The sequence below is a fragment of the Spermophilus citellus genome (assembly GCF_964194105.1).
Source record: "Spermophilus citellus genome assembly, chromosome: 18".
Lineage (NCBI taxonomy): Eukaryota > Metazoa > Chordata > Mammalia > Rodentia > Sciuridae > Spermophilus > Spermophilus citellus.
Genome location: NC_138200.1, coordinates 6944062 through 6959687, shown reverse-complemented (window position 1 = coordinate 6959687; position 15626 = coordinate 6944062). Strand labels below are relative to the sequence as shown.

The following is a 15626-nucleotide window of genomic DNA, read 5'->3' as shown; positions in this document are numbered from 1 at the left end:
GCCACAGCAACTCCGCCCACTTCACCTCTCACCCCCTTGCTGTCCCCGCGCGACGGTGGCGGTACGCGGACTACGCATCCCGGCGTGCATCGCGCGTACCCCGCTCCATGTGCCCCATCGCCTGCTGGGAAACCGAGTCCGGTTTTCTTCCTGCCCGCCTTCAGGGCACCGTGCTCGGTACTTGAAATCCCGGCAAGCTCGGCGGCGCTTTAGCTCCGCCCCCTACCCCCTTTGCTCTCGAGCCCCGCCCCGTCCCGCCCCGCCCCGCGCTGGGGCCGGAGCCGCAGCCCGAGCGGCGGGGTAAGATGGCGGCGGCGGTCCGGGCCGCGGGGCTCGGGCCTATTGGGGTGGGCGGGGCGGAGTCGGGTTGCTAGTTGTCCCGGGGTACTCCCCGTCACGCCACGGGGCCTGGAGGGCTTAGCGGCGTAGTCTCGAACCCGGCTGTGGTGGCGAAGCCTGGCGCGGAGCAGGGGGCCTTCTCAGGGCCCCTGGACGCGTCTGTGGGTACCAGGGGGCGTCTACGGGGTGTCCCTGAGAGGACTGGGGGCGTCCGTAGGGCTTCGACCGGGCCTAGGGCCTGCTCTCCGTCATATACCTGACTTGGGTAGTGTCTGTAGGCACTGTAGCTCGTCTTTATAGGCAGACCGGAGGATAGGGTCTGCTGAGTGTTTTGGGGCCATCTTGAGATCTTGAGCTGTGTCCCAGGGGTGAAGGAGGTCTGCAAGAGCTGAGGAGTATCTGCAAAGCCACCTACAGCACCTGGGGTATGTCTGTTAGGACTGGCAAGTGTCTACATGGGCTGGTCTGCGGATGGGGCTGATCTACATAGGTCTGACTATTTATCATGCTTGGAAGAACTCTGAGGGTAGAAAAGTCGCTTAAGGCCACCTCAGGAATGAAATTTGTTCCCCTCCCACCCCCACCAGGGATAGAAGGGAAATATTGTGGTGTATTAAGAATCTTGGATGGGTCTCCAAGTATCTGATCTGGGTGACAGGAGCCTGGGGGCAGTTAGAAGGACCTGGAACCATCTAGGGTGGCTTTGATGGAATTGCAAGAATCCAATTTCTATGCTTGAAGCAAACTCAAATGCCTTTGGGGGCCAGATAAACATGTGGAGAATAATGCAAAATAGAGTGTTGGATATTTTGCCCAGCTCAAATGTACTTGCCTTTCAGAAAGTAATTCACATGAAAATTGCTTAAAATTTTTGCATTGTCCTGGAGCTGTAAAGAAAGTTAGAATTAGTCCATGAAAGTCTGAGAGGGTCTGTAAGGTCTTCTACACTTACCCAGCACAGTGCTTTTCAAACTCTTTTAACCTTAATTGGCAGTGCATAACAACATATGTATGTAACTAATATGCAAGATCCATGAATTGATATTTCCACTTACTACTTGTGAAGCACTGTGAAGAATTTTTGTTATGTTCTATTTACTTTTTGTAACAAGCTATTTGTGATGTACTAAACTGCTCCCGAACTCTAGTTTGAGAACTACAGTTATCTGCAGAACCTTCTAATGTCTGAAAGATTTAAGGAGCTGAGAGCATGACTCAAGAGTAATATGCTGCAGAGGGTTTGTGGGTCTTCAAGTCTGTAGGCAGGAGATCTTGGATATGTGACTATTCTAGGTAGCATGTGCTTCCTAGGAGGTGCTGGAGAGCAGCAATGGGGCTGGGAACTGTCCACAAGACTAGGGGTATTGAATGTTGGCTAGAGAAACTGGGATACAGTATAACAGGGCAAGATGTGTCTGTGAGGGGTTAGAGAAGAGGCAGACTTTTAGAGTACTGTGAGGTTAAATATGTGAATGGAAGATTGGGCACAGCTTGAAAAATCTATAGTAAGTCAGAGACCAGTGCTGAGGTCTTTTCTTCACAGATTTATAGCAGAGGAAGTGGGGGAGACAGATGTAGGGGAAAACTGGACATTAAGAACTAATGATATAATTACTATTAATGTGTATTGAGCACTTTGGATGTGCTAATGAGTCTGTGGCTTTTAATTCTCACAGCTATTCTCTGAGATAGATGCTACTATTTTGCCATTTACAGATAAGCACAGAGAGTATGGCTTAGGGATTTTGAAGCTTTCTAGGAATTTTGACATTGGGTATTGTTTTCTGAGCATCGGATTTGTCAGTTATGACAAAGCTCACAGCTGTAATGTTCATATTTTCTGAAGTTCTAATCAGGACATCTGCCAGTCTAAAGGATGCTCTTTTAGCTGCTTAACTGGCACTGTAATCTTAAGAATTTCTGTGGCATTGCCAGTGCTTTGGCCATGCTTCACAGGATAGGCAACAAGGTAACAGGCAAGTGCCTCCATGAGACTAGGGGAAAGCATGCCTTTCTTTAGCAGTTTTGCTTTAAAAGTGGCATTACAGATTTTGAAGACTAATCTCACGGCCCCATTTTTTTAATATATAAATAAAAATTCTTTGGTCCCTCACCATCAAGGATTATTGATGCCCTGTGAAGCTGTGTGGTACCTGGCATTGGATGATGTCTAGTACACTTGTATATTATCAGTTTGGGAAAGGTGGGTTTATGGGACTGTGGAACACACTGTTTGAAATCACAACACACAAAAAAAGTCTGTGTTAGTCCTATGAGGGTAAGGAGTGAGGTCTTGAAGTTTGGATAGGATGTTGGGGAGCCATGGGAACTAGGAAGCAAGATCTTGAAATAGGTGACCGAGGAGACCTGTTGACAGGTGAAAGCCAGGAAAAGAAAGAATTGCTCTAGTCCATGTGTGTATGCACTCTCCCAAGGACAGGATAGACTGGGATAAAGTAAAGGAGGAGGGATGCCGAAGAGGATGCTGATGGAGGCACTGTTGGAGGCCCTTGAGGTCTTCACATCCATCCTCTGCTTTCATCCCCTTCCCTGGCCTCCACTCCACACTGTTGCCCCTTGACCACCAGGTGACCATGGAGGAAGAAGATGAGTCTCGAGGAAAGACAGAGGAGTCAGGCGAGGATCGGGGTGATGGTCCACCTGATAGAGACCCCACACTTTCTCCTTCTGCCTTTATTCTGGTGAGGCTGCTGGACTCCTGGAGCTGAGGGAGGAGGAAGTGCTGGGAGTCCAGATTCCAGGGCCCTGTCTTCAGGGCCTATGGGGAGGAGACCAGGGTTCCTTGGGGCTAGGTGCAGGAGGGTGTGAACTCCTGCTTGGTGGTAGGGGTGTCTGGAATGTTTTGTCTCCCAAGCAGCAGAGGTTGCAGAGGGTAGTTTACCTGACACCTCTGACTCTTGGTTTTTCCACCCCCCACCCACCCCCTTTTTCCCCAGCGGGCCATTCAGCAGGCTGTGGGAAGCTCCCTGCAGGGGGATCTGCCGAATGATAAAGGTATGGTGGGTTCTGGTTCTTTTCAGCCTCACCTTCTCTGCATTCTTTATCCTTATATCATTTGGATAAGCTTTTCCTGGGACTACTGGGTACCATCCTTGTGCTAGGCACAGGGAGCCAAAGATAGGCTGGACCTCATAGCTGCCTTTGAGGGGCCCACAGTCCAGAGCAGGGGAGAGACAGTCACAGCCTAGAGGTAGCCCGATGCACTATGAGAAGGCAGGAGAGCTCCCCAAACTAGCATGGAGGGAGAGGGTCAGCAAGGCTTCCTAGGAGGGTAACAGGTATGCTGGGTCTTGATGAATGTATCAGAGTTGTCTGATTGGAGGGAAGCCTATTAGGCAAGGGGGCAGCAGGTATGTGGCACAAGGGCATGGCATTGAGGGACTGGCTGTGGTTCCTTGGGGCTAGGTGCAGGAGGGTGTGAGCAGGGTGGTAGGATATTAGGGGGAACAGGAGAAGTCTGTGGAGACTGGGTTGCAGCAGGGGCTGAACATCAAGCTGAAGCATGTGGACTTCATCCTGTGAGCATGAGGAGAACAACTGGGTGAATGAGAAGCCCCAGAAGAGGCTGTTGGGAAGCCCTCCAGGGCCTGAGTTGGGAGGTGATGCATGGTTCCATTGTCAAGCACTAGAACAGGCCCCCCCCCACCCCCAGGAGGTCTTTGTGACTAGTTCTGTCTCCAATCCCCATGCAAATCTCTTTTTCTAGATGGTTCTCGATGTCATGGCCTTCGATGGAGGCGCTGCCGGAGCCCACGGTCAGAGCCCCGTCCCGAGGAGTCAGGGGGAACTGACACGGCTACTGTGAGTAAGAGGGGCTGGGTACCTTCACTCCTGGTTTTGGAGGAATGGGGAAGGCAACCAGTCTCCTGGATCTGGGGTCCTGATAGAGGACGACAAGAAGTTCTGGGGGCTTGATCTCTGGGTCTTAATTTCTGATAGCAGGCAGCATAAGGGAATAGGTATGACCCTGAGTTTTCTTGGGGTCTCAGTGTCTGGGTTCCTGAGAGCTTAGGGACTGGGGATATAATACTTGTGAGTTCTCACAGCATGGAGCCCCTCCTGGCCTACTCCAGGTGTTGGACATGGCTGCAGACAGCTTCTTCACGGGGCTAGTAAGCATCCTGGATCCTCCGGATACCTGGGTTCCCAGCCGCTTAGATCTACGGCCTGGCGAGTGAGTAATTGGGCCATTGGGCTGTTGGAATGGGGATCGCCCTGATCTGAGAGCTGCAGCATCCCTGAGGCTCAACTACTCCTTCCGCCTTGCAGAAGCGAGGACATGCTGGAGCTGGTGGCTGAGGTCCGAATTGGGGACAGGGATCCTATCCCCCTATCTGTGCCCAGCCTGCTGCCCCGTCTCAGGGCCTGGAGGACAGGCAAAACGGGTATGTGAGATGGGACAGAGATGGGCAGGTGGTCTTGGAGTTATGTGGGAGTCAGCTGTTTTTAGTAACAGTAGTAGTGATAATCATGTCATTTAGACAAAAATACTTAACTTTTTTCATGTGGGATTGCAGTAAAAGATATGTGTACACACAGGAATATGTAAAATAAAAATGGATGCTGTAGGGATGGACTGAGTAGGAGCAATGAGCACATGTGAAACCCTTGGTGTCTAGTGCTAACTATTGGTGTCACTACATTGAGAACTCCTCTCCCCAGGAGGGGAACTCAAGAGTCTCCGTCCTTCAGAGGAGTGAACAGTGAGCAAGTGAGAAGGCACTTGATCCACGTCACAGCCAGGTGCTTAGTAGTGGACCCAGGCCTTCAGCTAAGGTGGGCCTGAGTCTAAAGTCCACACTTTTTATTTCTACAGTGTGTACTGTGCAAGTAAGAATCTGCTCCCTAACCTTGCACATGGCAGTAGACCCCCATGAGTAGTTTAAACCAGTGCTTCTCCAACTTGAGCCTACATCTGAGATACTTAGTAATATGGACATCACTCGGCCCAGGGATTCTGATTTTGCAGTCTGAGGGGGAGTCTGGGAATTTGCTTTTTTAACAACATGCTGCTGATCCCTGGGGCTCCTATTAGTTTAGACTTCACTTCTGCATGCACACACATGTTCAAGGAGGTAGAGAGGGGAAGACGGTGCATTTGGCTCAGACGTGGCATCATATCAGCCGTGACACCAGTTCCTTTAATGAATGTGGCTTATATACCCCCTGTGCCAGGTTACATTTAGACACATGGTGCCTAGGCCCATGTCATTCTTGTGGGCCCATAAGTGTGCTTTGAAATTTCTCTTAAAATCAGAGGTTGTAGAGGATAAGTAAACAACGGTAGGGCAGCTTTCCAATAAACCTTCATTCCAGAAACAGGCAAAATACTGTATTTGATGCCTGGACCTTAAGAGTGACATAGAAGTATCCAAGACCTAATAGTTATTTTTAGGGGGCTCTGAGTTATATTTCATCTTTTACTTATTTTTTGTGGTGTTAGGGATCTAAGCCAGGAACTTGTGAATGCTAGGCAAGTGATCTTTGACTGAGCTATACTCTCAGCCTCTGTTTTTTTGAGATAAGATTCTCACTGTGTTGCCCAGGCTCACCTGAAATTCCTTGGTCCAAGCAATCCTCCTGCCTCAGCCTCCCCAGTAGGTAGAACTAACTATAGGTGTGTGCCACAGTGCCTAGCCCCACCCCTATTTTTTAATTCCAGTTGGCTTTTTGTCTTTCCTTTGAAAAATACTAAAACTTCAGGAAAAAGAACAAAATCATCATAATCCTGTCCTGTTATAGAGGTTATTTGAGAAAGTGTCATTCTTTGTTTCTGAATTACTGTAGTCTCTCAACTGTGTTGTGCTGAAGGTGGTGGTAACGACAAGGGCAAACAGGTGCTCATACTCTCCAGGTCCTCTTTGGGCACTAGGTGCCATCACCACTCCCTGAATCCTGCTGTCACCTGTGCGGGGTGAACACAGGTTTGCCTGCTTCCTTATTCTCCAGGCACCTCAGCAGCTGACAGCCTATGAGCTAGACTTAGTACCTGTCTTTCCCTCTCCCCTCTCTAGCATAAGCTCCCAGAAAGCCGGGATTATTATCTGTTTTGCTCACTGCTTTTTATCCCTAGTAACTGGAACAGAGCCTGGCACAAATAGGGGATTGGTAAAAATGTGTTGAATAAATGAACCAAGTTCCATTTTGTAGATGAGGAAACTGAGGCAGACAGCTTGAGCCATTGTCCATGGTCACATTACTGGTGAGGACAGGAATCTTGATCTGAATACAAGGTGGCTCTAGAGCTGCCCTTGTAAGCCCCTTGCTTTCCTGGTACTGTCCTCACCTGACCATGTTGATGCCCTTGACAAGGCAGGGACCTGGTGGTGTGGATGAGAGAACAGCCCCCATGTGCAGATACGTACATCTGAATCTAGGCCCAGCTCTTCACTTTTGGCACAGCCTATTAACTGTCTCCACTTGTGTGACATTTGACATCCAGAGTGTAGTGCTTAGTGCAGAGGGGTCTTAGAAAGGTGAACTAAGGAAGTGATCTGCAAAGCATGTGCCTGGCCCAGATGAAGGAGCCAATTCTAGTCATTGCTATTAGTGGTGTCTTTGAGTCGGAAGCAAGTGTGGCCCTTTGGGTGGGGCTCATGTCAGAGTGGAGAGCTTGGGAGGACTTCAGCTGTCTAGGCACGTGAGGTCTGCAACCTCCTTGGTTTGGACCACCATTTCACCTTCTCAGCTTCATATTTGTCTCCACAAAAATGGGGTAGACTCCCACAGCAGGCAGTTGGCATCACAAGCCAGGGCTTGCTTTGGCTTTGGAGGTGGACTTGGGTTTGAACCCTGGCTTTCCTGCTCCAGCCTCTTTCTGCTGTGATGGTGTCACCACTATTGGTCAAGATGGTTCCTAGGCTTCAAGGGCCAGTGTGTGATGCTGTTCCAGCCTGAGAGTGCAGGCTTGAGGGCCCTATTGACTGGGCTTGCACCCTGGTTGGTTCCTGCTCTCTATTGCCTGCCTGTGGGAATGATACTCAGCTCTCTCCTTCAAATGCCTCCCATGCCCCCAAGGGTCATGTACTTTTGGAGTAGGATTAGGAGCATTCTCTAGATGGCACCCACGAAAAGCACTTGAGTAGCAGCTGGTTGTGCAGTGAGTGTCAGTGGGAGGGCCAGTGATGGGCACAGACCTCCCTGCAGGCCCCTCCACCGCGCGACAGGAAGGAATACCCCTGACATTGTCTCTTGTCTGCCCTATTCCTTTGCAGTTTCTCCACAGTCTCACTCTTCTCAACCCACCTGTGCCCGCCACCTCCTCACCCTGGGCACAGGAGATGGGGGCCCTGCTCCACCCCCTGCCCCCTCCTCTGCCTCCTCTTCACCATCCCCTTCTCCCTCTTCATCCTCCCCTTCCCCTCCTCCTCCTCCTCCCCCACCTGCCCCCCCAGCTCCTCCTGCCCCCCGATTTGACATCTATGACCCCTTCCACCCCACCGATGAGGCCTATTCCCCACCACCTGCTCCAGAGCAAAAGTATGATCCCTTTGAGCCCACTGGCTCCAACCCCAGCTCATCAGCTGGGACTCCCTCACCTGAGGAGGAGGAGGAGGAGGAAGAGGAAGAGGAGGAAGAGGAGGAGGAGGAAGAGGAGGAGGAGGAAGGCTTGTCCCAGAGCATCAGCCGCATCTCTGAGACCCTGGCAGGCATCTATGATGATAATAGCCTGAGCCAGGACTTCCCAGGTGATGAGAGTCCCCACCCGGACCCACAGCCCCCACAGCCAACTCCAGCCCCTGGAACACCACCCCAAGCGGACTCCACGAGAGCAGATGGAGCCACCCGACGGCGTGTCTTTGTGGTAGGGACAGAGGCAGAGGCCTGTCGGGAAGGCAAGGTCTCTGTGGAGGTTGTGACAGCTGGTGGAGCTGTTCTCCCTCCACCACTATTGCCACCTGCCGATTCAGAGATTGAGGAGGGTGAGATCGTCCAGCCAGAGGAAGAGCCCAGGGTGGCGCTCTCCCTCTTCCGGGCCAGTGGCAGGGCCCCCCGGCCTCCTCCGGCCTCCACGGTCACCCCTGCAACCCAGCCCCTGCCCCAACCTCCTGCTCCTCGGGCCCCTGAGGGGGATGACTTCTTGTCTCTGCACGCGGAGTCCGATGGCGAGGGAGCTCTACAGGTGGACCTAGGGGAGCCCGCCCCCGCGCCACCTGCTGCCGACACGCGCTGGGGCGGACTGGACCTCCGCCGCAAAATCCTGACCCAGAGGCGGGAGCGCTACCGCCAGCGCTCGCCCTCCCCGACTACCGCCACTGCGACCGCTGCCTCCGCCGTGGGCCCACCCACTCGCAAGAAGTCCAGGCGGGAGCGCAAGCGCAGCGGGGGCGAGGCGAAGGAGGCAACCTCATCCTCCTCTGGCACCCAGCCTGCCCCACCGGCACCGGCCTCCCCCTGGGACTCCAAGAAGCACCGCTCTCGGGACCGCAAGCCAGGGTCCCACACCTCATCGTCTGCCCGCCGCCGCTCCCGGTCCCGCTCTGCCCGTCGCCGCTCGCGCAGCTCAGACCGCCGCCGCGGGGGTAGCCGCAGGTCACGGTCCCGGGAGAAACGACGGAGACGGCGGCGCTCAGCCTCTCCGCCCCCGGCCACTTCCTCGTCGTCATCGTCCAGGCGTGAGCGGCATCGAGGCAAGCACCGGGATGGTGGCGGCAGCAAGAAGAAGAAGAAGCGCTCACGTTCCCGGGGTGAAAAGCGGTCTGGGGATGGAGGCGAGAAGGTCCCGGTGCCCACCCAGCAGCCCTCAGGCTCCACTTCGGCAAGCGGAGATCGGGACAGCCGCCGCCGGGGGGCCGTGCCGCCTTCTATCCAGGACCTCACGGACCATGATCTCTTCGCCATCAAGCGGACCATCACTGTGGGCCGGCTTGACAAGTCCGACCCCCGAGGACCCTCACCGGCCCCAGCCTCATCACCCAAGCGTGAGGTCCTGTACGACTCAGAGGGACTGAGTGGGGAAGAGCGGGGTGGCAAGAGCAGTGAGAAGGACCGTCGGCGCTCAGGGGCTGCCTCCTCATCTTCCTCTTCCCGGGAGAAGGGCTCTCGGCGGAAGGCTCTTGATGGGGGGGACCGGGATCGGGACAGGGACAGAGACAGGGAGAGGGACAGGTCGTCTAAGAAGGCCCGGCCTCCCAAGGAGTCAGCACCTTCCTCAGGGCCCCCACCAAAGCCTCTGGTCAGCAGTGGCTCAGGCTCCTCCTCCTCCTCCTCCTCCTGTTCCTCCCGGAAAGTGAAGCTGCAGTCCAAGGTGGCAGTTCTGATACGGGAAGGTGTCAGCAGCACCACCCCAGCTAAGGATGCTGCATCTGGTGGCCTGGGCTCCATCGGAGTCAAGTTCAGCCGTGACCGGGAGAGTCGCTCCCCCTTCCTCAAGCCTGATGAGCGGGCTCCCACAGAGGTAGCCAAAGCTGCTCCAGGCAGCACCAAGCCCAAAAAGACCAAGGTCAAGGCCAAGGCTGGGGCCAAGAAAGCCAAGGGGACCAAGGGAAAGACCAAGCCATCCAAGACCAGGAAAAAGATCCGCAGTGGAGGCAGCAGTGGCGGCAGTGGGGGCCCTGTGTCACTGAAGAAATCCAAGGCAGATAGTTGTAGTCAAGCAGCTGGAACCAAGGGGGCAGAGGAGACTTCCTGGTCTGGGGAGGAGCGAACAGCCAAGGCCCCTAGCACCCCGCCCCCCAAGGCAGCCCCTCCACCCCCTGCACTCACTCCAGACTCACAGACTGTGGATAGTAGCTGTAAGACTCCTGAGGTCTCCTTCTTGCCTGAAGAGGCTACTGAAGAGGCTGGGGTTCGAGGTGGGGCAGAGGAGGAGGAGGAGGAAGAAGAAGAGGAGGAGGAAGAGGAGGAGGAGGAGGAGCAACAGCCTGCAACCACCACAGCCACCAGCACAGCTGCAGCTGCCCCTAGCACTGCTCCCAGTGCAGGGTCCACAGCTGGAGACTCAGGGGCAGAGGATGGGCCAGCAACTCGTGTCTCCCAGCTGCCCACACTGCCCCCGCCCATGCCCTGGAACCTACCGGCTGGTGTGGACTGCACCACCAGTGGCGTCCTGGCCTGTGAGTGTTCAGCTGGCAAGGGTGGGGTGGTGTGCAGATGAGAAAGGTTCAAGAATAGGAACTGGTGGGTACATGTTTAAAGGCAAAAGGGATACCCTGGGAGGGGTAGGAATGTAGGGACATCGGCTGGTGGTTGAGGACCCATCAGGGTCTTTCCAGAGGCATCTAAGTGTCAGGGCATTCTGGGAGAGAGCAGGGCAAATAGGAACAGATGGCAGCCAGCACAGACTGGAGGAGCCATTGGATCTGGGGTTTCCCTAGAGCCAGACTAGGATAGAAGAATCAGAAAAGATGGTTTGAACAGGGCACTATGTCCCTTAGGGGATGGCAGTTGACTCTGCCAGATTGCAGAGTTAAGGGGAGAGGCTGGGACTCCATGAGTGGAAGGTAGGGGTGGGTAGGAGGACATAGTCTCAGTCTCCCACCATCTTGTCAATTGGTAACCATGGTATCATATTCTCCCTAATCATGCACACACACTTAAGTCCTAAGAACATTCAGGGTAAGGGGTGATTTTTTTATTTTTATGTTTTTTTTTTTTTTTTTCTTTTTGAGGGTGGATTCTCTTAGTGGCAGAGGCCCCTTTTTCCTGTTCTAAGTATGTGAAGCCTTATGGCTTACGGGCCAAGGGTGGGAGAAAGTAGCAGGTGGCTAGGTGAGGTTCACCATCTCCTCTCCTGTCATCTCCTGATGTCCATGTCATTACCTCTGCACCTCCTACAGTGACTGCACTTCTCTTCAAGATGGAAGAAGCCAACCTTGCAAGCCGAGCGAAGGCCCAGGAGCTGATCCAGGCCACCAACCAGGTGGGCTTCCCTAGGGAAGAGTCCCCACAGACCTTTCCTTTGTCCATTGCCTCTGGTTAGGAGAAGAACTACAACTCCCAGCAGGCCTTGGGGCAAGGTATTGGCCAGAAGAGGACCCTGTTGCCCTAGATGTGTTGGAAAATCAGGGTGGGAACAGTGAGGGTATAAGTTCCTTTTTCCCTTCCACCTCCCTTTACTCTTTGCTCATCTTGTGCAACTCTCCCTGCCTCCCACCCGCCACCTTTTCCCACAGATCCTCAGCCACCGGAAACCACCCTCAGGTTTGGGGGTGGCCCCAGCTCCTGTGCCCACTTCTCTGGGTCTACCACCTGGCCCCTCCAGCTACCTGCTTCCTGGCAGTCTCCCCCTGGGGGGCTGTGGCTCTACCCCACCCACCCCCACTGGGCTGGCCGCTGCATCTGACAAGAGAGAGGGCAGCAGCAGCTCCGAGGGACGAGGGGACACAGATAAGGTGAGCTGGGCCCTGGAGAAGTGTATTAATCAGTTATTAAATAATAAGAAACTAAATTTCCACTAGAATGGATGAATGGGAAAGGGGGCTGGCAGGTTTTTAAAGAAAATTGTATGTGTGTGTGTGATATATGTATATGTATATATATATATCACATTAATAGCACATTATGAATATGTGTGTGTATGTAAATATACCCACATGTACACATTCACACACAGACAAGTCTGCCACTCAGTTACTTGTTGTTCTCTTGCCCTCCTTCTCTTTGTAAGTGGGAGGGGGTTATTTTCAAAAGAAGTCAAGAAAATGTTCCCAGATAAAGGGAAGAGGAATGGCTGCCAGGCAAATACAGACATGGGTTTTTCAGTTCCTACACTTGGGGCTCAGAAGCTATTTACCGCTAGGTCAGGTCTAGCTGCATGTCTTTCTCATCCAATAACCCTGCCTACCCTTACCTGTCTAGTAGAGGTAAGGGTAGGGGCTATGGTGTAGCTGGTCTTGTCCATGGCATGTGCTATGTGCTGTGGTGCTGGGACAGTAGGTCTGTCCTCTCCTGTCTTCTGTTTTCACATTTGAGATGGGAGGAACATTCTCTTTCTTTTGACTTTATCTCTTTAGAAACCCACTTTCTGTTGGGCTGGGAAAACCTGAGAAGTCCTTCAATAGAGCTCCCCAGCAGCTCATTAGTTTGCATCCTTGTGGCCATGTCATCCAAGATGTTGCCCCACTGTAGCCATCTATCCCTTCTCTTCCCAGGATCCTTTGCCTGCTCCCATGTGTTTTGGTCCTGGGGCAGAGGCAAGAGTTATCTGGATCGGGAAAGGGACCTCCCTGGTGGTGTTGCTAAGGGATTGTCTCTTGTGCTTGGCCTCTGCTGAACAAAATTTGTTCCCCTTTTGGCAATTCCCAGCGACTTTTGCAAATATTTCACTGAGGCAGGGGTGCCACTGTTTCAGCTCTGCTGTATAGACTTCTAGCCTGCTGGCAAGGGCAGAGCCTCATAGAAGAGGCTCAACATTCTCTCCTGTTCTCTAATAATCCAGCTCCCTTTGAGTCCATGCTGTGTCTAGCCTGTGCTGTGTTCTCAGTGAACGTCACCTTAGTCCTTCCCATAGGTACTGCGGCATTTTACAGACAAGCTACAGAGTTTGGTTGCCTACAGGAGTGGTAGACCAGTACTCCAGTGCCAGTGTGCCATCTATACAACCTGAGTTCAGCCACATACCCCTGCCCTCCAAACACACACTCTGTGCTTCTTGCCAGAATGCTGGCTCCCCCAAGTGCCCCACCATCTTGCCATCAATCAGGAGTGGGTAGGGTTATGAAAACCCAATGGGACTCACCACCACCTTGCTGAAGATCTTGTGACATTTTCATACCACAGCCCTAAAACGTTTAATTAAAAGTGGTTGGCTGGGGGCTGGAGCTCAGCGGTAGAGCACTTGCCCCACACTTGTGAGGTACTGGGTTTGATCCTCAGCACCATATAAAAAATAAATAAAATAATAAATAAATAAATATATTAAATATTTATTTTAATTTATAGATGGACACATATCTTTATTTTATTTTTATGTAGTGCCGAGGATCAAACTCAGTGCCTCACACGTGCTAGGCGAGTGTTCTACCTCTGAGCCACAATCCCAGCCCCAAGATATATATTTAAAAAAAAAAAAAAACCTAGGAAAAGTCATGTATATTTAAAAAAAAGAAAAGGTGGGCTGGGGATGTGGCTCAAGCGGTAGCGCGCTCGCCTGGCATGCGTGCGGCCCGGGTTCGATCCTCAGCACCACATACCAACAAAGATGTTGTGTCCGCCGAGAACTAAAAAATAAATATTAAAATTAAAAAAAAAAAAAAAAGGTTTGGCTGGGTGCAGTGGTGCATGCCTATAATCCCAACGGCTCAGGAGGCTGAGACAGGAGGATCATGAATTCAAAGCCAGCCTTAGGGCTGGAGTTGTAGCTCAGTGGTAGAGCACTTACTTGCCTTACATGTGTGAGGCACTGGGTTCTATCCTCAGCACCACGTAAAAATAAATAAATAAAAGATATTGTGCCCATCTACAACTAAAAAAATATTTTAAAAAAAAGCCAGCCTCACCAAAAGTGAGGTGCTAAGCAACTCGGACCCTTTCTCTAAATAAAATACAAAATAGGAATGAGGATGTGGCTCAGTGGTTGAGTGCCCCTGAGTTCAATCCCCAGCACCATCCCCACAAATTTTTTTTTTTTTTCTGGTTGTAATTGGTTGGCTAACATTTATCTCCCCACTGGACTGTGAGGGAGGGGATACATGTGTCCTGTTATGGCCAGGCCTGGGACAGCTTAGGGTCCAGTGTAGAGATGCCCAGTGGGCTAGTATGCCTGGCAAGGAGAATACAAGGCAGACCCTAAACAGGACTTCTACTTCCTAGTTCTTCTGTGCAGTGGGCCAGTGTGGTTGGGCCTAGCTAGATGGTCAAGGAGGCTAAGCTGGCATGCAGAGGTGAGTGGAGGCCTGGAGGTTCCACAGGCATTCATTTGGGCCTTGCTGTCCCTTTTCTCCCACCCTGTCACCAATGCACCAGTATCTGAAGAAGCTGCACACACAGGAGCGGGCAGTGGAAGAGGTGAAGCTCGCCATCAAGCCGTACTATCAGAAGAAGGACATTACCAAGGAGGAATATAAGGACATCCTGAGGAAGGCTGTCCACAAGGTGGGGTGCACAGGGGGACAGGTGCTGCAACGAGATCTGTCAGACTGATGTATGCACGTGGGGAGATGGGAATGAGGGGGTGGTTTTGCAGGTGAGGAGGATGACAGGATTTCCTCAGGGCCACCTGGGCTCATTTTGGCAATTGGGGAACCCGTTGTTAGCAGGTCCAAGTGTGGGCATTGGTCTAGTCATTGGGGGAGTGGCTCCCATCCCAGGCCCAAACTGTGCTGCTCAGTAGTTCCAGGTGAAGGGGGCTGCAGGGGGCTGGCCGTGACTCCAGGTGCCCCCTGGCTTCCCAGATCTGCCACAGCAAAAGCGGTGAGATCAACCCGGTGAAGGTGAGCAACCTGGTACGGGCCTACGTCCAGCGCTACCGCTACTTCCGCAAACACGGCCGCAAGCCTGGGGATCCTCCAGGGCCCCCCCGGCCGCCCAAGGATCCAGGGCCCCCTGACAAGGGTGGCCCAGGCCTACCCCTCCCTCCTCTCTGAGACCCCCCTTCCCACCACAGCCACTCTTTCTACCCTTCGCCTCTTTGAGATTCTGGACATATTTATGGCTCCATCTCCCTCCTTCCCTCCCCCGTCAGTGGGATGATTGGGGGAGGGTTGCTGCAGGGAAGAGGAGAGCCCCTGCCCTGCCCAGCTTCTGCCCATCTCCCTTGCCCCAAGCCTGTCCCCATTGCCTCTCCCTTCTGTTCGTGTCCCTCCCCCAATTTCATTAAAGATTTCATGAAATGTTATCCCCATCCCCATCATTTTAGCTTTTTTTTCCCCCAGAGACAAATTAAGAGAGTTAGGGAGGGATACTCAGGAGTCTTGGCCTATGTGTGAGTGTAGGAAGCAGAGACCAGACTATGTGACCTAGGGCAAGGGCATGGCCCTCTCTGGGCCTCAGTTTCCCTTTCTGTAAAGTGGGTATTGTGGGATTATACAAGTCACAAGCAGGTGAAGCATTTAGCATAATACCTAAAAGTTGTTGATCAAAAGTGGTGGTGATAGGAAGGAGGGTCTAGACATGTCACCAATGTCTTCTGAGCTAAGGGCACCAGGGTGCTTTTTTGGCTCCCTTGGATTTGTCCCCAAATGCAGGATCTTTGCCCCATCGTGTTGAATTTTCTTTTCAGTGGCCATTTTAGGCTGGGGTGATTTAATCCTCTCTCCTGAGAGGGAGACTGAGGCATAAAGTAGGTAGGCCAAATGGTGAGTTGGCTGCTCCTGTCATTCCCCTTT

The 15626-nt window shown here is 52.6% G+C and overlaps 1 protein-coding gene across 4 annotated transcripts; it reads left to right on the top strand.

The window, feature by feature from the left end:
• The first annotated feature begins 262 nt into the window (after positions 1-262).
• SCAF1 (SR-related CTD associated factor 1) lies at positions 263-15116 on the top strand. Of its 4 annotated transcripts, none has more exons than XM_081274873.1 (11): positions 263-300; positions 2928-3041; positions 3297-3354; positions 4067-4161; positions 4407-4534; positions 4630-4745; positions 7575-10415; positions 11139-11221; positions 11475-11693; positions 14266-14394; positions 14694-15116. In XM_081274873.1, the coding sequence occupies exons 2-11, from the start codon at positions 2934-2936 to the stop codon at positions 14883-14885; spliced, it is 3969 nt and encodes a 1322-aa protein (XP_081130999.1). In that variant the 5' UTR covers positions 263-300; positions 2928-2933; the 3' UTR covers positions 14886-15116. The 4 variants fall into 4 exon arrangements, with proteins under 4 accessions (XP_081130999.1, XP_081131001.1, XP_081131000.1 ...); XM_081274875.1 differs by having other exon boundaries at positions 280-300; positions 4434-4534; XM_081274874.1 differs by lacking the exon at positions 263-300 and adding an exon at positions 307-764 and having other exon boundaries at positions 4434-4534.
• The last annotated feature ends 510 nt before the right edge of the window (positions 15117-15626 follow it).